This window comes from Pteropus medius, unplaced genomic scaffold, assembly GCF_902729225.1.
Source record: "Pteropus medius unplaced genomic scaffold, Ma_sr-lr_union100, whole genome shotgun sequence".
Lineage (NCBI taxonomy): Eukaryota > Metazoa > Chordata > Mammalia > Chiroptera > Pteropodidae > Pteropus > Pteropus medius.
This window is the reverse complement of record NW_024354502.1, coordinates 7,686,088-7,708,298: the sequence shown is the minus strand read 5'-3', so window position 1 is coordinate 7,708,298 and position 22,211 is coordinate 7,686,088. Positions and strand designations below refer to the sequence as shown.

Here is a 22,211-nt window from a genome sequence, read left to right as displayed (position 1 = left end):
GATGACTGAATCAAATTGGTGGGAGACAACCACGCGAAGAAAAATTTGGAATTTGCAACCACAAAGAGTAGATTATGTCTTTCAGATGGCAAATATCACCATTTTCCCTTTATTTAGAGCCGTTGGTACAATATCATTAATTTAAGAGAGTCCCTCCCTATCACATGTCCGCTGTTGCATTTGAGAGAGATATTTTCTATTATAAACATTTACACATCCAAGCTAGAAATCCATGTAGCACATAAAGTACTTTATGCCCCTATATTGACATATTAGTTCAAAACTCTGATGGCACACAGGTGTGAGAGCAGCAGGGAGGAAAATTAGATAATCTGCTGGTAATTTGCTCATTTATAAGTTGAGAAAGGTATTCTGGCTTTTCTTCACTCGTATTTTTCCACTTGGCCAAGTATAAAACAACAGCTGAGTTGGTGGCTATGGAACTCCTCCAAGATGTAAATGTGAGACCTCCTCCTTTCCTGCAGGTATTTACCTGCAGTGACTCTAACGGCAACCTGAAAGTGCCAGTGTTTATCAAGAAGTACGTGGAAATTAATAAATAATTTGTTCTCTTTTCCTATAGAAAGCATGTTATATTGGGACCATTTGGGATGTCAGATAGGACATATAATAAGGAATTTCAAAGAGCAATATGGTTTGTCCGAGCAGAGATGGTGGCTGGGGGTCGGGCTGAAGCAGGGAGCTCAGCGTATACACTTTTGAAAGGACACCTTCCACGACCTTATGGATTGTACTTCCTCCTAAGTCTAAAATATTCACCCCTGGTTTATGCGATTTGATGGGGAGAACAAATACTGAAGTTTACAAAGATTTTCACTCCTGACAGTAATTTAGTCATTATCTAGGTTCCAGTGTAGCTTAACATTTGCCTACTATATGAATACATGGAGAGGAAGGGAGAGAGAGAGAGAGAAGATTTCATGTTGATAATTCTGAATTTTTATGTGAAAGAGACAAAAGATGAAGTTTCCTTAGAAGGCAATTTTTTTTCTTTAATCTTGCTAAAATAAATGTGAAATAAAATGTAATTCCAAACATCTTCAAATGTCTATATTCCAGCTCTCGCTATTTCTATTAACTTAAAATTAAGTGGCAGGAACACAAATAAGCTTGACATCTTCCACACATTGTTCTCTGTATCCAGTATGCTATTTTAATTCATAAATTCTACAGAATAAAATAAAATCTAAATACCGTTTTTAAAGTTGGATAATGGAACTTTATTGCCAATGGAAAAAGGAAGATGTAAAATATAGCAGCATTCTTCATTTTTGAAGTAATTATAGATTCAGAGGAAGTCACAGAAACATGTTCAGGGAAGTCCTGCGTGCGCTTCACCCAGCATTCCCTAGTGCTAACATCCTGTGTAACTATAGTACAGTATCGACACTAGGAATCCGATTGGGGTACCATCCATCAGTTCCACCATCACGGGGCTCCCTTGCGCTACACCTCTGTATAATGCTGAGTGAAAAGGCCTGACACAAAGAGTACATAATGAATGATTCAATTTACAGAATGAACAAAACAGATGATACCATTCTTCGCTATTAGAATTTCGAATATTGGTTACCCTTTGCGGGGGTAGTAACTGAAATGGAGCAATGAGGACACTAGATATGTTCTGTTTCTGGATCTGGATGCCAGTTTCATGAGTGTGTTCAATTTGTGAAAGTTCAGTGAGCTGTACAGTTAACATATGTGTATTTTTCTGTATGTATACTTCAATGAAAAAGTTTTAAAAGACTTTCTATAAAGAAAACTGGGTGTGAGCCCCTGACACCCTAACTTGCCTCTATCTGCTTGAGTGGGAGGGGCTACTTTCTGATCCCAAGTCTAGTGAGGAAGCTTCAAGGGGACTCTCAAACAACTTAACACGTGTCACTGTGAGCTTGGAGGTCAAAGGGAAACTTCTAAAGAGCCAGAACCTACAGCTTGCTAACTGCTCTGCTGGCGGACTAAACAAAAGATCTGAAGGCTAGGGACAGTCTGCCCTCGTTGTTTAGGGCAAGGATGACATAAGCTTTTCACGAGGACCAAATCTGAGCCACCCTGCACAAGAGAGCTGGTGTGGGGGAGCTAAGGCTCCCTCAAAGAGGCTACTTAAAGGGGAAAACACAACTCAAGCCCCAAAGCTGATGCACTGCTAAAATACTGAGGGTTGAAGAAAAATAAACTCGTAGGACACAGATTCACTTGCTCACATGAAGCAACCCACAGGTGAGCCTTCTCCAGCAGTGAGGATGGTGGGATGGTGGTGGTGGTGTCTGAAGAACCTGGCAAAGAGCAAACACCAGTCAGCCCTCAGAGCGATGGCTGGCTTTTGATAGTATCTGTCAAGAAAGAACTTTCCTGACCTGCATGCCTCCCTTGACCTGCTCTAATCTGGACAAGGTTAGAAACCTCTAGTTAACAAAGAAGTTCTGTGTGACACTGGGAAGGGGGAGGTGGCCTGCTTTTAAGATGTTCTATACAAAGAAAGAAAGGAAAACCATCAAAATTTGAAATTTAAGTCATAAGTCAGACAGCAGACTCCTCGAGGAAGTTGTGATCCAGGGGTTATAAATTGATGTTATACTCACCAAACTTACACCTAAAATGTTTACTTCTCTCCCAGTACTACACATTCTTGGGCCAGATCAACCCCACCTCCTCAATGATGTAGACCAGTAGGAACTATTTATCCAGTAGAAATAGGAATATGGGAGAGGAAGCAATTGAGAGTAACCTTGCTGTTTTTAGCCTGTGTGATCAGAAGAGATTGACGTTAATAATCAAAACATGGATGCAGGAGAAAAGAGGGGTGGTAGCTGAGGCGATACAGCAGTCCCCCAGTTCCAAGGGGGATATGTTCTAGACCTCCAGTGGATGCTTGAAACTGCAGATAATACTGAACCCTATATATACTATGATATATATACGTATGATAAAATTTAATTTATAAATCAGGCACATGAAGAGATTAACAACAGCAATAAAATAGAACGATTATAACGATAAAATGTGGGTTATTTGAACACGAGCATTGCGATAACTGTGACAGTCAATCCGATAACTGAGATGGCTATTAAGTGACTAATGGGGAGCGTGCAGTGTGGATATGCTGGACAAAGGGATGATTCGCATGCCTGGTGGAGCAGACTGGGATGGCAAGAGATTTCATCACACTCTGCAAAACAGCGTGCAATGGAAAACTTATGAATTGTTTGTTTCTGGAATTTTCCATTTAATATTTTTGGACACGGTCGACCACGGGTAATTGAAACTGCAGAAAGGGAAACTATGGATAAGGGGGTGGAAGGTCAATACTGTGAATGAGTTCATCTATGATGTGCTGAGTTTGAAAAGCCTCTGGGCCATGAAGGTGAAAGTTTTCTTTGGGTGACTGGGAACTGAGGAATGAAGCAGAGGAGAACAGGCTGGGATTAGAATCAATGTGTAGGCGCAGCTGATGTCTTAGGAGTAGGCGTGGTTTCCCAGGAAGATCATTTAGGACATTATTTTCTGAGGAGTGTTTAGTGGGTTGGCCCGTAAAGACACTGCAAAGTCAGTAAGGAAAAGAAAAGAGTGATTTTCCTGAAGCTGATGCCAGAAAGAGTCCCTTGAAGGAAAATGGGATCAACAGCAGCAAAACTTTGCAGATGCATTCATTTAATTGTGGAGGGTTCCAGTGACTGTAGAGTGGCCATCTTGTGAAAAGAAGTCGGGGATGAAAGCCAGAAGACAGTGGACTGTGGGACAAATGGGACACGAAAAGTATAGACAATCTATAGACTGTTCGAGAAATCTGGTGATGTAGGAAAGGAGGGCAAAGTTTAAACACAGAAAGCGTTAAAGAGAGAGATCCTTCCATCTTTTGTGCTATGGACTCCTTTGGCAATTTGGTTAAGTTTATAGATTCTTTCTCAAGGATATGTTTAAATGCAAAAAGAAAACTATATAGGATTACAAAATAAACAAGTTGCACTGAAAAACACCAAAATAGTTTTAAAAACTCGTTATAGAGCAATACACATGTTTATCAATGCATTAAATAAAAGGATTTATTGGCAGGAATAACTACGATCGTAATTTGAAAGAAGTGGTGCGTGCAAATGGCATTTCAAGATATCTTCAACGACTGTTATGTGATTAAAATTACCTGCGATTCTAGTGACAAAGTCACATGAACTGCTAAGAGTACTGAGGTTTTGTACTTTTATTCATAATAGAAAAAAAGTTAGATTTTAGTAAAAATAAAATTAAGTATAAATTCCTACATTAAATTCAGGATAATAAAATTAAGTCCAATGCCATTTGGTTACAATAAAGTATATTCTCTGTATAAGTTATTCTACATAAAATGTAATATATATTCTGTTTCTCTAAATTCATCAGCCCCACTGAATTCTATCCCTGGTTCCTTTGGAGAAGAGTGGGATACAGAGATCAGAGCTTAAGGATCTTTTCTTAAGGGCAGAGAGATCTTTTTAAATAAATTTAAATGAGAGACAAGTTGTTTATGGTTAGAGTGGAAGGTCTGGAGTCTTTCTCTAGCAGGACGACTATGTAAGGCAGTGGTGTAGCAGTAGATTCTGGTGCTGGACTCCTGAAATTTAAGTCCTGGCCCTCCTGTTTATAACCTATGTGACATTATGCAAGTTATTTAACCATTTCACTTCTTTATAATCTCAGTTTCCTTATCTGTAAAGTGGAGATAGTAACTCACCTCATAGATTGTCGTGAGGATTACATAAGAATACCTTAGCCATTATTATTCTTGACTAGTTTTGACTCACTCAATATCCCTAGCCAAGGGAAACCAATGGCTCCCTGAATGTGCTCAATTCTTCTTGCTCAGAACTACAGCTTATACCATATTTTTCTTTCTGGAAGATTCTCCTCACTGTTCTTCACATGACTGACTCCTTCTCATTCTTCCTCAGAACTACTGCCCCAGAAGCCATCTCTGAAATAGGTCTTCCACCATTATTCCCTATTCTCGGCATCTTTTGTCGTAATTTGTAATCATTTTGTTAATGCTTATCTGTGACGAGCTCCATGTTTGCTGGGCTTGTGTCTGTCTTGTTCCTCTCTGCAGCCCTGTGCCTACCACATAATAAGTTCTCATCAATAGTCATTAAATGAGCTATCGGACAGGGAGAAACTGAAAGGAGATCCTGGCTCTATTTTATGCCTTTGGACAGTCCTTCCACTTTTGACCTGGTTATGGATTTTATTAATCTGTTCTCAATCTTGCTCTGGAGCTGGTGGAAAGCCAAGCACATTGCTTACATTAAAATATTTACAAGGTAGCGTTTAACCTTTCTTCAAGAACTAGGAGGATCCTCTTTCTGGTCTAGGCTGAACCAAGTAAAGCAAGACGAGAATATCAAATTCCGGGCTGTGCTATGACAGTTCACGTTCCCGCAGGCAGTACACAGGATCCATGGGTCGTGCTTCTCCCAAGCCAATATTTTGCTATCACTTCACTCCCAGGCAACACAAAGTGATAGCGGAGATACTGATCTGGTATTCGGGAGCCAGGCTTCTAGTTCTGATTGTTCACGTCTGAGTGATCTTAAGCAGATCAACCTTTTGGAGCCTTAGTTTTTTCACTGTACAAACAGCACTTTAAAAATATCTGCTGTGGCAGAGACTGCAGCTATCCACCCAAATCCATTCTTCCCTTCACCCTGGTACAAGACTAGGCAATTACAAGCTTCCCTTGAGGCTGCTGTGGTTATGTGATTAAACTCTTGCCAACAGAATGTAAGCACAAGTGATATTTGTAACCTCCACTTACTTGCTCAAGGCCCTTTACTTCCAGGCTGAAATGGCGAAGACCAGAGCAGTCTCAAAAATGGTCTTGTTAAAGGTGGCAGGGCTGGGTTCTCAGCCTGGGTTCCTAAATGACTGTGTGGAACCGAGTTGCCACTGATTTGCAACCTTCAGCTAGGATGGAGAACTAAGCCACTAACTTTTAGAAATATATTTGTTACAGCAGCTAGTGTTTCTTTGACCAATGCACATGTCCTATCTACTTTGTAGAACTGTGAGAGATAGTAGTTCTAATATATGGGAAAGAGCTTTGGGAGGTAGCGAGTGCTATAAAAATTTGTCATCATTATTTTTTCTAGCTTTATGAAGGTATAGTTGACATATAAAATTGTGTACATTTAAGGTGTACAGTGTGATGTGATACGTGTATGTGCTGTGAATCACCATCGTTATTAAAACAGAGAAAACAAGTACATATTAGAGCGTCTGACACATAGTAGATATTTATTTGTTGAATATCTTGATAAAAAGCCTAAGATTTAAAAAATTCTATATAATACAACAGCACTGGCAATATATTTGGTTCAAAGAAAACCTTTAATTAATACACTGGAGCTCATACAAATAAAGCGAAAACCTCCTGGATATGTGCTTCTTTCAAGAAGATCGTTTTTCTTTCTAACGCATTCCATCAAAAATAAATTATAAAATATTAAAGAACATTTTGAAAAAAGGAAAATATATCCTGAATCTTACCACTAAACACAGATCTTTCATTTCTACCCAGTGCTTTCAAACTTTTAGCTACAAGCATGTCTATTTTTCATAGTTGTAAATCTGTTACTTCTTCTTTTTTAAATAAATTTTAATTTGTACTTAGTAAGGAAAAGCGCAGATTTGGTAATTCTCCATAAGTTATTCCAACAAGGAACCACCTAATATTTCTAAGAGTTCCAATTTAATTTTGCCAAGGGGTTCCATTCTTATTAAAAAGCATACCAGGAAGAGGAGGTGATTTTCATAAGAGAGCACAGACGCGTGTTAATTCTCACTACGATCAGGGTGATCGAGATTACAAATGTCACATTTTCTCCACTTAAAATTTGAGAGATACCTTGTGGGTCTTACAAAAATTACATGGAGGGCTAACGATTGCATGTGAATCTTATTTAAAAATAAATTAATTTGATGACTAATTGAACAAATGTTTTTTAAGAGCCCACTGTGTGTCAGGTAGAACGGAGACGATAAAAAATAAGTCACGGTCTCCCTGCTTGGAGTTGCTGAAGTAGGAATGAAAGACAAGAAGACAGGTTGTAGGTGAGCTCAGAGGAGGGGAGAGGACAGGGATGGTACCTGGATTAAATCGGACCTAGGTTTGGCTGGAAGTTAGGCAGAGAAAGGGGTGGGCAGAGCCAGGCTCCCCCCACACACAGGCCAGAATAAATGGAAGCAAGAAAGAGCATGATACTCATGGGAATGTAAGTTATTCCACCTGAACGGATGTTAACAGAGCACACAGCGGGGTGAATAGATAAGAATGGAGAAGTGAGCAGAGGTCAGATCATGAAAAGCAGATAAGCTTCATCAGAGCACTGATAGTATTTGTTCAGTGCTGCCTAGGACAGCACTTGGCACATAAGCATCCCATCTGTATTTGTGGAATGAATTAACCTACAACATGCTACACAGTTGACCCATTACTGATCACAGGGATTGGACCCTGGCTGCCAAGGAAGAACACACAGCTGAGAAGTGACAGCTACTCGTCTCTCTCCAGAGACTCATTTATGATGGTGTTTATTGCCATGTTGGTTATGCTACGTGACCACAGCTTGCTTCTCAATGCAGAGATGCTGCTTGATTCTTGTCGGTCCTGAACTGCCTGCTGCTAAACAGCAGGGATCAGACACACTGAACCTTAATCTAAAAAATGTCCCTTATCTCAATTTCATTTTTTAATCCCAAGAATATCCCAAATGTAGCTTCTCCAGACATGCTTGCAAAGGAAATGTATTAATGCCATTTCCGACTTCTAATCTTAGACACAAAGAATTGGGGTGGGTGGGTAGAGAGGCGATGGAGTTGCAGAAGAAACGAGGGAAGAGGCTGAGAGGAAAGGCTGTGATTTCTTCTAAGTGTTTCTTCATCCTTGATTCTAGTCTTCTCTATTTTTTGAAACTTCTTTTAGTTGACATTGAGCATCAGTGATGTAAAAGTACCAGAAGTCTTACTCTCTAGGGAAATGAATGGATTAATAAACCAGATCCAGCAATCCTGAATAATTTGGAGGTAAAACCAGACTTGACTCACAACAGCTCAGCAGGGTGGCTTACTTTGGGAACATTCTGCCACCGCTCTGCTGGGCACGCTAAGCATGCACAGTGCTGGCTGACTCCATGGCGGGGAGCACATGGATTCAGCTGCTGAAAAGTGATGTGAAATTAAAGAGAGAATGAAATGTGTGATCTTATTTAATCACACCTGGTACTTCAATTTCTTGACAGCAACCTGCTCCACTGTGTCAAATTGGAGAATGAAAAAAAAAAGTATATATAAAATAGCTAACGGATGGATTAACTCTCTAATGCCTGCCAATCTGCTGTAGGGATACACAATACAAATGACAGCTGAGTTTTTCTCATAATTTGGAAGCAATTATCCCTGGACCTGGATCCGCATAAAATGACCATAAACTGAGGGAGGCAGTGAAATGTCACCTCCTAAAAGAGGCCCAAAACTCAGAGTCCCAGGCTAAGTGGTGGCTTGGGGAAGATTAGGTATTTTCATACCCAAAGTGAATTTTAGGTCATACCTTACTTGTGTTCTGATGATTTGAGTGTGTGCTTTATGTTACTCCAGATTTCTAGGAGGATGATAGGTACCAAGCAGAGTGGAAAAGAACCGTTTCAGCCTATTTAGAGATGTCTTTTAGTGAGGAGTTTAAACATTTATAAACCTGTACTGAAACTGATATTTAGTGGAGATCATCACCCCCTTGGCTCCCTCACTAAGGAGCCGCTACTTCATGGCATCTGGGGGTTTTTACTGACTATTAAACACTATGTAATTCTGCAGTACCTGCCATGTTTCCCTGGCTATTCAGATACATTATGGCAAGGAAGTCCTGGAAGATAAAAAGATCGTTCAGCTAATGTAAAAATGGTTATTGTGGTTAAAAATCCTTCTGGGGAGATGCCTTATGCGTGGTTTCATTTAGCAGCAGAATATTAAAGCTTAGTAATAATTAGCTTAATGTAGCCAGCTTTACATCACATTTACAATGAAGCAAATCAAAGATGAAAACTACTGGATATAATTTGTGCTTTTGAGATACTTGAGGAGCCAGGCCTTTGTGCGATAGTTTGCCTGTGTCTCTGGGACTTGCAATTCTCTAATAAATTCTTATCCTAAATAGTCCCCCTCCCCCACCAAAAAAATATGAAAACAACTAGACAATAGCTATATTGGTCCCTTCCACAGAGTGACCATGCAGTGGCCTGCAAACATGTATATGAGTGTTCCCCAAACACGCATTGCTAGTTCAGAGAAGATGTGTTTCAAGAGATTGACTCAGTGAAGAGAATTTTGTAGAGAATGGACTCCCTGGTATTCTGATATAATTAATTTTTCAGGAGCATGGGCTTTCATTTTTTTTTAAAGGATTCATAAAAATAATTCCTACTGCCAGATATCCAAGTAACTGAATGTGCTTCTGGTTTCCCTCTTTTCTGAAAATCAAGCGTGTCAGCCATCTGGGCAGCACTAACATCACAGACCATTATAAATCTCTCTACTCCTCTCCTAAGACTGGAGGCCCCTTGAGGGCAGAAAATCTGACTTGTTCACTTTTGCCATCCAGTTCTAAAGCATAAGATATAGCATCTGCATGCCACAGGTACTCAATAAGCAGGTGTGAATTGGACCAGTCGTCACTCCAGGTGGCATTATTCTGGAGTAATTAGTTATTTTCCGGTTTATGGAAGAATGGGTAAATGTTATTGGAAAAGGGGAAGGCTGGCAGGCAATCAAGTGAAGTTATGTTAAAATTAATTCTCTGATATTTAAAAAATACCTAACAAATGGGCTCTTCAGTCACTGAGTTAGAATCTATAAAAATGACTTCTTGATTTAAAATAAAGGCCCATTTCTTTTGCCATGTGGTACATTCCTTTGGCCCCTTAAAGAGCTTAAGCAGTCTTCAGGGTTGAGGCCCCAACCTTATGTTGGCAGAACGGTAGGCCAGTCTGCCTGGCGAGGGTGGACTGTGGCAAGGTCGATGCGGGTGACATCAAAATCTTGACATCTTCTCTTCAGAAGATGAAGCTTCAACTTGAAAAGCTGTGAGTGCCAGGGATGTCTTTTAAGGTTTGCCACATCTATGTCTGGGGGTGGCATATTTTCATTCACTTAAGGAGTCTTATAGATACTATCTATAATAATGTAATTAGTATGTATTAATTATTCCCTATTATATTTTGGCCCAGGAATAAGCAGCTTTGCTCTTTTCACTCTCTTTTTAGTACACAAAGCCATGGATATGACCCTGCCCTACCCTCTTCTTTAAATCCTGTAGAGATCTGTCCTTACCTTTGGGACAAAACCCAAATCCTAATCATTGTGGCACACATAGCTCTGCAAAGTGTGTTTCTCCTTTGGCCATGGTCTGCCTTTCTCTCCATGCATGGATGCTAATTTCTTTAGTTTCTCAAGTTCTTCCCAGCCTCTGGGCTCATCCTGCAGGCTCTCCCTCTATTGTATTGCTATTTTCCTTGCTCCTTTGCTTGATTAACTTATCAACTGGGGTTCAGCTTATTGGCTACTTTCTCAAGAAACCCTTTCTCTGACCCTATAGTCTAGATTCCCCCTTCCACACTATTATACAGTAACTCCTGTCATTTAATAGCTATTTGAGCAAATCTTTCTTTAATGTCTATGTTCCATTCTATATTTTAAGTGTCATGACAGCAATGAAAAGGTATGTCTTGCTCATTGCTGTGTCCTCAGCACCTGGCCCAGCACCTATTAGATGCTCAATAAATATTTGCTGAATGACTGAAAGTATCTTTTAACTTGAGGTGACTATAGACTTGAAGCACTAGGCATTGTGATGTAATGGGCAGGTGGCAGACTTTGGACTGTATCTGAACTCAGCTTCTTTCCTTGACAACAAAAGAAACAAGTCACTTCGACTCACTGAGCCTCGCTGTCATCATCTGTAAGGATAACAGCACCAACTCTGCCTCTGAAGAAAATGTATGCACACAGTGCTGCTTGAAAATGATGCTCTGTACTGTTCGGGAGCTGTGCCACAAGTAAAACCACCTCGTGTACATCTCTAGCTTTTTTTTTTCTGTTTCTTGGGAAAAGTCTCACAGGAAAGCAAGTGCCCCACCTTCCTCCTTTTCAGAAATCCAAAGAGAAGCAGAAATAGGGAATAGCTTCTCCTCAGTGCTGAAGCAGGTCACCTAGCAGAACCATTTTACAAGCATTAGATATCGGCATCTGATACCATATCGATAGCCTCAAACTGAGGGAATACCGACAACTTCTCATCCCGAGAGTGGAGTACGTTGTTCGGTGTCTTCTGTTTGACTCTCAACTCTGTTTCTGATGTTTGTCCATAGTGATACATGTAGCTACTAGGATTTGCATTTCATTGTGCAAATATATCACAAGTTATTATCCATAACTCAGATGGAATATTGGGCTTATTTCCAGTTTTTGGCTATTACTGGCCTTTTTCTTTTGTGGATTTTCTCCAGCATCTAGGGGAGAAGTTCTTACTATGGAGGGTTGAGATCATAAGGCAAGTGTCGTCACTAGGAGGTAGAGGGACTGACTAATATGGAACAAGGTGGACTATGCAGTCTGGGGAAGAAATGCACATGGTCCAATCACATGGAACTTCCATGAAGGTGGGATATTTTCCTCTAAACCAATTGTCACCAATGTGGCCATTCCTAAATAAACAGGACAAACATTCTGGAACCGGACAGGATACTGCCCCAACTCGTGTAAGCTTTATCCCACTCACATGGATAGGAATTTCATGCGAGATACTGGGTGTAGCTGCACTAGGTACACAGACTAGTGGACAGGGTGATGTGCACCCAAGGTATGCAGAGATGGGTCTTGATGCAAGAGTTCCCAAACGTGCAGAAAAATGCCGCGTAAGGCGAAGTACTACACCTGCTCTGCTCATGAAATTGGCTCCTCTCTGTGCTCCTCGGGATGCTGAATGACAAAACTTATAATGCAAATGCATATCATGCAGCTTCAAATTAAGAGAGCCCGGGAAAGCAGAGAAGTCACCTAAGGCGCCATTGAAGAGTGGGTTATCAAACAGGCCCCCAACACGGAATAAAGAGCTCCTCAATGCAATTATAAACACAAGGAAATAAACATAATATGCAGAAGATAAAAAAAAAAAAAGTATACTTTGGACAAGATCTGCCACAAGAGAAAGACAATTTTTAAGAGAGTAACTACTTTGTATTCTCAAAATAATTACTCAAAACACAAAGTTGCCAAAAGAGAGAGAATGAGGCAACAGACGGAGATAAAATGGGATTTTATGGAAAGAATACAAGCAAGCAAGAAATTCTACTGCAGAATTTAAAACTGGATGAAAAGCTATAAAGAGGAAAATCACCCCTGAATTAAGTGGCATTAGACTAGTGAAGTAGGACAGTGGTTCCCAAACCACTGTCCTATTAAGTAAGTATACTTAACATACACATTGCCGAGGTCAAATATCGATTCTGACTTAGTGAGCCTTGGGTGAAGCTAAAAAGTCTATATTTATAAAAATTCTCTGAAATGATTTTGAGAATCAATCTGGTTTAGAAACGATTAAGGTGAACATGAACTTGGGACAATCACCCAGCATTGAGAGGGAGAAAAAAGGTAACTGAAAATGATTAAAAGGAAAAAACATGAACTAGAAACACGAACACAGTATATGTGGCTTATGCATAATGGGAGTAAATGAGGCAGCAATCAGAACCAATGCAACAGAACCAATCTCAAAAATACATATTGAAGAAAATTTCCCTGAAATGAAAAAAAACACCTCTAGTTTAAAAGGTTTTACTGTGGACTTTGTGAAAAGTGATACACATTTGGATGTACTGAATATTACATCTAAAATAAAAATCTTCCCCAAATTGAGGAAAAAGAAACAGATCACATAGAAAAGAAAAATATGCCCACGGAATTTGTCTATGTGGTTTTCAGGAAGAATGGTTAAGGTACGATCTCCAAATTCTATTATCTGCCCGAGCTGCCGGTGATCAAAGAAGGCAAATGAGAAAACATGGATGTTCTCTCTGGTAACCGAGATTAACCAACAATCTGAAAATGGAGGGATGAGAACACTGTTAAACAGCGCTGCTTCTAAGAAAAATATAAACGAGATCATTCTTGAAACAAGAGATCCAACTGTGTAAGAATTGACAATTTAAGTATTACAGACTGGGACAAAAATCCCGAAGTAGAATAACAAAAACTGTGCGTGGGGGACTGGAGGAAGAAAAGTGGGGGTCATTTTTCATTTACATATAAGGGCGAGTCAGCAGATACTGTTTCGTTCTGGATGTTAATAGTCTGAGAAATAGGTTTAGATCACAGGTGTTAAACATTTATCGGTATTATTTAATAATTTGACCGTAACTATCAGAGGAGCTTCAAACAAATACCATACCTTCTAAATTCATGGAGTGGGATGGGGAGGAGGGAAGGAATCAAAGAAAAACTCAGATCATAAAGCAAAACTAGCCTTTCCCTCTTTGCAAAAAGGCAGGGGAACAAAAGAAACAAAAAACATTGAAGTCGAATGTAAACTAAGAACAGAAGAAATAACAAAATAACCAGTTTTTATAAATATACATGTTTATGAAAGTCTGAAAGTATATGCACCAAAATGTTGACATTCATTTCTGCATAGTGAGTTTAGAGTAACTTTATTTTTGCATAACTTTTTTTTTTTTTAATTTTCTGGCAATGATTACATATTACGTATGTGACTGAAAATAAAACATAAACCTAAAATTTCTCTACATTCATCTGAATGAATATTGATCACAAAGCCGCTCATTAAAACCAGAAATGTCCAGCACAGCTACAGTGGCTGAGATTGACATTTGCTGTGATTATGCAACTTGTTTCACTAATTTGACTCATTTCCCCAAACAGGATGCACAGGTGGTGTTCATTTATTTAGTCACAACACTAATTACTCTTTACAATTGTGTCCTTCCCTGGTTTTCTCTGCATAACCATTGCAACTGTAGGAAAGCGCCCTTGGATGACTGTTTGCTTATGTAGGTGCGTGCAGAAGGTGTGGGACCTTGACTTACAGTAGAGTGAACCTAGGTCCTCTGCCCTGTAAGGCTGTGAGGACTTACTGGTGACATTTCAGTCCCTTAGCCCCATACACTTTTATCTACACTCCAGACTCAGTCCTCATAATTTCCCCTCCCCAAAACCTTAGACTCCAGCCAAACTAAGTTATTTCTTGAATGTTGCTGCTGTGCCTGGAATACTGTGCCATCTGAGGGGGAGCTAGAGGCCCCTTCTAGGGTCCACAGCACCCTCTGTCTTTCCCCTCATTTATCTCATGTTGTATTGTCACTGCTCAGTAATCTGTCTTGCGAAGGCAATGTCTGTCTCACGAGGAAGACCTACGGTGCTTGCTAGCAGGGAGTGTGTATTTGCCTTCCGGCATTAGCACAATGCCTGAATAACAGAAGGCACGCAACAGTTATGCACGGAGGGCTTCTCTGAGCTGATTCACTCCAGCTCCCAGCCCCTTCCTTCCTAGCTTCTGTTTCTTTTCTTGGTGGGAAGGATCTTACGATCTAAGAAGGAGGGTTTACCTGAAGCTTGTTCCCTGAGTTTCTGACTGCAACAGAGCCATGCTCTCCCCAAGTCCATGCTTCCTCCCCCACCTCCACCCCCCCCATCAGTGCGTGTGGCTCTGGGGCTCTCCACCATGCCCATGATCCCCACTATCCTAATACGCAAGGTGTTTGAGGTTGGTTTTCCAAGGAATTGTCTTCCCGCATTATTTGGAGGGGCTGGCAACAAACGAGTTTGTCCTAAGTCCCAAGTGTAATGTCAAATAATACCTGACAAAAGATTTTTCAGGGACTACTAACTATCCCACGACTTAGTGTGTTTTGGGCTAAAATGTAACCCCCTTCCCACATTCAGATATTGACGTCCTAATCCTCGGTCAGTCAGAATATAACCTGAGCTGGTGTTGCAGATTAATGATGTAAGATGAGGTGAAATTGGGGGAGCGTGGGCCTCTATTCCAAAACTACGGGTGGCCTTATACAAATGGAACTTGGGCACAAACACGCACACAGAGAGAATGCCATGTGACGATTTAAGTTACGCTGCCATACAAGAAACTACCAGAATTTAGGAGAGCGGCCAGGAACAGACCCTTCCCACGGAACACAGCCCTGTCAAAACCTTGACCTCAGACTCCTGGTCTCCAGAATTGTGAGACGATAAATTTCTGTCGCTCTAAGCTACCTAGCTTGTGGTTCTTTGTCACAGCAGCTTTAGTAAACTAATACCTAGTATGATACACTAAATGCTTTCTCATGTCTTCTCGCTATTCTAAAGGTGGCAAGCAAGGTTCCTTTTAAAGTTTATGCCAAGTCTTCAAGTTACGTCAGGCGCTAGTTACTACCTCCAGGGAATGATCTGACATTCGGCATTGTCCCTGTGCACTGAGGCTGGAGAATACTAAGGGTATCAGGTTAGCTAAACGAGGAATAGAGAAGTCACATATCCTTTTGTGTCAGGTACGGTACATGTATCTTTTCACTCCTGAAAATCACCTCACAATGTCAGTAGACTGTTGTTCATTCATATATTACAAATTAGTTAAGATCTGGCAAGATCAGTCATCTGATAACCATACAATCAGGGTGTAACAGCATGGACGTTTGAATCTAGCTCTGACTCTGAGGCCATACCAGGATTTTCCTTCTGGAGAAGGCAATTCAGCATCAGGATACGTTACCAAAGAAAGCTGGCTACTATCTGTTTCTTGAAGGCTTAAAAAAACAGGCACATGTTACTGTTTACGGATAGGTTATTCATGATTTTATGTGAAATAAGAAGGATGGACAACACAATATTCCAAAGTTCCTTTTTGGATCTATGACTTTTATGATCTCAGAATAATCTTCATGAACTGAGGAAGAAAGAGCCTTATGCTTCAGGAATTTTATCCATGTATTCCTCATTTGAAATGTTCGGCTCTCTAGATTAAGGGACAAGATTCTGCAACCAAGCTGGTTGCTAATAAATGCTGGCTTTGGACCAGTAATCACTGCTACATGCCCAGTTCTGCTTCTACACACCAGTGTCTCTTCCATGCCCTGGATCCCAAGGTATGGAGTGAATTCAGACCCCTGAGAAGCAGGGAGTCCAAGAATGCTGTCTTGACATACTTTCTCTAACCTTATTTCACCTTCCAGTCACCTCCAGCAGGATAGGCAATAACACTTTTATACACTTAATAACATAACGCCTACCTAAAGACAGGAGTCTTGGGCCATGAGATAGTAGATTTAAATCACCAGAAATAGCAGATCGCACAGGAAACACTCATAACAGCTCATTGCAATGCACAAGAGAACTACAGATCAAAGATGGTGAAACGTAAAAGGCTTGAAACAAAAATCAGCAAGTGAGCTATGCTTTCGTGAAGATATGTAGAGTTCTCCCCCTTGGCAAGCGGATGCCTTCAGCCAGAATCGGACGACGTGCACAGCCGGTGCCATGTCATCTGCACGCTAATCACCACTCACTATCGGCAGCTGCAGTTGCTATGGAATTTTAATAATATCTTTATTTTTATAATTTTACCTAATTACCAAGACAGTGAGTTTATGTTTACGTTGGATCCCAATCTTGAAATGATGAAAAGCTATTTTTTAGAAAAGAAAATGACCCTTGATAAAGATGACCTTTTCTCTTCCAAATGGTACGATGCTGACAAAGTTTTAAGCTGTGAGGGACAGAGAAGTGTGGTTGCTGCTGCTGTGGCTTTTACCTTTTCTTATAGAATTTCTACTTGAAGGAGCTCAGAGTCTCATAAATAAACAAGAGCAAATTAACTAGTGGTTTAACTATTTTGCCAGGTTTTACTTTGCACACAGAAAGCCATTTCTACCTGTCAGGCTCCGTTTCCCAGCTTGAACACAACCCCGCAGCTTTGAACTTGACAAGAGCGCCCTGGCCTGGCTCCCTAACAACTTCCTGACATCCCTGTGGTCTTGCTATTTAACATAAACAAAAAGAGACCTTTCCAAACCCAAATACATTTTAATCAAGACTGTACAATGTTGATCGTATCAATATATTGACACTGATACTCAGTCTCACTGGGATAATCAAGAGCAAGAAGCCACTTATCTTTAAGATTAAACAAAAGCCTGTTTCTCCTCTGTCTGACTTCATAAAGTCCTCGATTGTGAAGAAAGAAAGAAGGGAAAATGTACCAGCTGACACTTTGCCAAACATACTTGGGAAGGAAAAAAGAGAATTCTCGAAGCCCGTACCAGGTAGGCTGATTAAAATCAGGGCCTTCTTCCCATCTCTTTTAAAACACAAAAGCAAACGCCGGTGCGGGCCCTGCGTCTTTCGGCTTCGGCGGCAGCTCCGCAGCGTGGCGTGGCTCGAGCGGCCTTGCTGCTGTTCCTGCAGTCTGCGCAAGCAGAGCCTGATGGAACGATGTGTCAGTGATTTTGTTCCTGCTTTTCTGATGGGTCCCTGAGGGTGCTTTTGAGTAATTGTGCCTCGGCTCCCGCAGCTCGGACGGGCGGTCCTTCCTTCCTCCTTCTCATGACTTAATCTCAGCGTGAGAAGGCTGCCTAGTCAGGGTAGGTGGTTCGCGGTCCCCTGCCCTGTTCTGGGCTCCTCTAAGGCATGTTTTCCCGTCGCTTGTCCTGTCATCTGGGTATGGGTGTGAACGGCAGCTAGACATAGATAAAACGGTGTTTCTGAAGAGAAGAATGTGCTACCCAGGAGGCATGACCAGTATTAATTGGCTGCCTGTGTTCGATAGACTGTGAGCTCCTCAAGGGCAGGGACCGTGCCTCATTTGTCTCTGTATCCTCGGTGACTAACTCACATTCATTTGTTCATTCATTTATTCAACAAATATTTGCCGAGAGCTGGAGGTACAAGATGAGAAAGGCACAGGCTTCAACAAAGAATTAGACGTTTCTTTTGCCCCACAGGCTGGATTGCGATGGCATGAATATACTTTGTAATACGTTACGAGATACACGAACATACAGAATCTGAATCATACAGAAGCTGAGCTTTCTTGCTCTTAGACTCATCGAATGTCAAAGGTGAGTAGGACCTGCTTTTACAGATAAGGAAACCAGCGCTCAGAAAGAGCTGACCAATCCTTGAACTTATGCTCTTTTCACCTTGAGCAAGGTGGTCCATGGAAGATAAAGCACTTCAAGTAGAAATTTCCACTGTGCTCTGCATCGCTCCAGCCCTCACAACCTAATTTTGTTATATATACATTTAAATATTTTAATTTCCAAATTTCATATCATTTAAGGGTCTCCAGACCGTGGTTTAAGTAAGAATTGTGACCCCGAATTCCCACAGGAGCCCAAATGTAATATAATTTAGGTAAGTAAACCCGGGGATAGAATGCGGGTCAGAATCAACTGGAAACACATGCTCTTGTTTCCGTTAGACCCTCATTCGAGGCTTAAAGCAAGGATTTCTGTTGTGCTTATGCTTCTGTGGGTTAGGAGTTCCCGAAGGGCTCAGCTGGGTGGTTCATCTCTGATCCACATGACGTCCCCTCATCGAGGTGGAGCATCTGTTTTCGAGGTGGGTTCCTCAGTCACGTGTCTGGTGCCTCCGTGCTCCTCGACCTCCCGTCTTTCCCCACCTGGTGTTTCTTCTCGGACCTCTTCACGAGGCTTGGGCTTCTTGCAGCACGGTGGTCTCAAGGCAGCCGCACTTGTTGTATGATGGCTTATTTCTCTGAATAAGTGACCCAAGAGACAGGAAGTAGATGCTGTCAGTTTCCTAAGGCCAGGGCCCAGAAACTGACAGAACATCACCTCTGCCATATTTTACTGGTCAGAACAGTCACTGGGCCTTGCCAGATTTAGGTACCCAGACCCTACCTCTCACTAGGAGGAGTATTAAAGAATTTATAAACATATTTAATGTGCCATAGTCCGTTCTAGAGAGCGGCTACTATATACCATGTTACTGTGCCGTGAGATTGTGGCTCCGTATATTTCGGAAATTTTTAGACAGAAGGTGAAAATTTACATTAAAAATATTAAATCTCCTGATTTTTAAATATTGGCAACTAATTCAAATTTTCTGAAAAACCTGTGCCAGACAGACACGCACATTTGCAAATACTGCTCACGCCCACCTTCCTTCAAGCACTAACTAAAATCCTTACAAAGACGTTTTAAGAAAATACTGACATGTATTTGGAAATATTTGCCTACAGCGGAAATTAAGATCTTAAGAGCTTTTTACCATGTTTGACAACAGGTTTTTACTGAAAACATATTAGTAGGTAAATAAAGGATCTTTCTACATAACTATCATGACCCATGAGAAACTGAATGTCTCCTCGTGTGAGAATTCCCTTCTCCCATTTCTATCCTGGCCAAATCACAGCTTGATGGAAAGTATAGTGATTTTCATTTCTTGTTGAATTTGACTGAGAACCAGAAACACAAGACGATGAGGGAGGTACTGACTGAACGCCCCGAAGGAAAGAGAAACAAAGAGACGCCCAGAAACTAAATTAGAAGTCACTGATATAAACAGTCCGAGCTCCACATTAGGACTTCTTAAACTTTAGTGACCGAATCACCTTCTGACTCTGAAGTAAGGAGCGCCCCAAGACAGAATACTGAATCAATACTCTAGATGATTCTGATGTAGGAGGCCCCTGAGCCACAGTGCTCGTACTCAGTCACAGAGATAGGTTTTCGAGAGCAAAACTGGGTGCAGCTATGGTATGAATCATGCCTCCCTTAATGAGTGGATGGTGGCTGTCGCCGTGATGGAGCCGAGAGAACAATGTGTATGGTGGGCTGCGTATCCCCGACTCGGTGAGAAAAATGTTCTAGGAGCAGGACATAGCATTTCCAATCCTAATTTTGCCTTAATTAGCTAAATGAGCTCAGGGAAATCATTTTCCCTCTCATGGCCTCAGTTTCCTCTTCTGCAAGACGAGGAGGGCTGGCCTGGGGTCTGAGGGCAAGTGGAACTGCCTACGTCTTGTGCAGTTGCAGTTTTAATGATGAGCCCGGCCCAGCCTCCCAGTTCTCTTCTGCCCGGCCACTTCCAACACACAGGATAACACACGGGTTGAAAACAACTTTTTAGCCCTGAAAGAGGATCTCTGTGGTCTCTTCCTGCTTATGTGGCTGTAAAGTCAGGTGAGAGGAGAGCATAAAAAGTAGTTTTGGAAGAGGGAAAATAATTTTGGGGGGCAGGAGCTGTACAGAAATGGCAACCTGAAATCTGAGATGGGTGGGGGTGTCAAATAGTCTACCAGTCAATCCCAGGGCCGTTCTGGTCATCAAGGGGATGGAGGTCTTGGAGTAGTTTCACTAGCAAATCCCAGCAGCTAGACCCTAGGATAATCGGCAGGAGGGGCAGGGCTGGGATCAGTGTGAGCAAAATTGCATCTGCACATACATGAACCTAGGACTGCTTTTCCCCTTAGGTTTTGCACCAGGCACCTCCGTGGCTTCACCTCACCTGTCACACTGAATTAGGACAATGGAGTTGCATACTTGCTGTGAAGCTGTCTTCTCTACCACAGACCCCTTGGGTGGGGTGGGAGTGGGTCATGTGGAAGAGGAAATGCAGACAGGTCAAGCTAACCTAGGCCAGAACTTCCACAGACTGAATTTACTGAAGGGCATTTGATGGAAAGGGCAAAGGTTTCAGATCTCTGTGGGTTAGCTGTGCAACGCTGTCAAGTCTGTTTCCCATCTAGTCGATGGGAATAAGATCATCTTCTTACTAGGGATGTTATGAAGACGAGGAATATATACAGGGTACCTGAAACATAGTATTTAGTCATTACATGGAAATTCTTTCCTTCTTTCCAGCCTCCAGTCTGCCTTGAGTGGCTGTTAGGAAATGAAGCAAGCTAGGGACAGCATCCTTCATGCCCAAAATGGATGTGAAAATCCATGTCCTTGTGCAGAGGAAGCCTGGCAGGTCTTTACACACATTGTTGATGTTCTGACTCACAGTTGCTTTTTCTTTTAAATCCTCCCATCCTGCTCGGGTTGGACCAAATGTGGGAAGGTTAAAACTACAATGCCAGGATCTCGCCCACCAGGAAAAAATCTCCCGGTGCTGTTTGGAGCCAAAGTTCCAGGAAAATAATATTACAAATTCTTGTGTCATACGCTTGCTTAGTAAGAATTATAGCTATCATTCATTTAAATGATTAGTATATGCTTGGCCCAGTTCTAAGCACTTACAAACAATATCTAAGTAGCCCTTTCAATACTATAAGTGGTACATATGGCTATTCCCAATTTATAGATGAGAAAATAGGGCCTAATGTGGCTCGTAAACTGTAGAAATGGGATAGGAACCAGATCTTTTCCTGAGTTCTTAAATGCTATTTACTACTGAATATGCCATCATTCTGGAAACACAAATAACACAAGAGAAGTTCATTGCTCTCAGAGTCTAGAGATGCAGAAAACAGCCAGCACTCACACGTGAAAAAGAATAGTGCAACAAGGTGTGGTGCACTATTGTGGTTCAGTATAAATTTCTAAAATATACTGAGCCACAATCTCACGGCACAGTAACATGGTATATAGTAGCCGCTTTCTAGAACAGACTATGGCACATCAAATATGTTTATAAATTCTTTAATACTCCTCTTAGTGAGAGGTAGGGTCTGGGTACCTAAATCTGGCAAGGCCCAGTGACTGCTCTGACCAGTAAAAACTAGACAGTAAGTTCCTGGGGGAGGGGGCGGGGACCTTTGTTTCTTCTTCTTCCTCTTTTTTTTAATATTCCTATTTTCCAGTGCAATTAATGGCTCTTAGTATGAGCTCAATCATTGCGTGTTGGACATGTAAGCAAATAAAATGACAAGTGCTAATAAGGTGTCTGCTACAGACAGAGATGTTGGTGGGAATTCAAGGTCCAGGGAGGTCCACAGGGGTCCAAGGAAGAAGGCCAGCTTCATTGAGGACAGAATGGGGCGTGAGCTAGGATTTGGAGAGGTCAAAAGAGCCCGGAGACAGAAGACACGCATCAGTGGAGGCATGATGCGGCGCACACATGAAGGGCTGAGACAGGGAGGAGAACGAACTGCTTAGAGAATTATCTGTCCGCTAGTCACCGTGGCCAGGAGC

General features: G+C 41.5%; 1 protein-coding gene across 3 annotated transcripts in view; it reads right to left on the bottom strand.

Moving 5' to 3' along the window:
- SAMD12 (sterile alpha motif domain containing 12) overlaps positions 1–22,211 on the bottom strand; it is a 353,244-nt gene that overhangs the window by 98,746 nt on the left and 232,287 nt on the right. Inside the window, exon 5 of one of the 3 annotated variants that reach the window (XM_039853711.1) lies at positions 18,145–18,825. The exons of the other annotated variants lie outside the window; for them this stretch is intronic. Coding sequence (XP_039709645.1) covers positions 18,818–18,825 — 8 coding nt within the window. The 3' untranslated portion in view covers positions 18,145–18,817. Of the gene's footprint in view, positions 1–18,144; positions 18,826–22,211 lie in introns of those variants that run through there. 3 annotated transcript variants of the gene reach the window in all.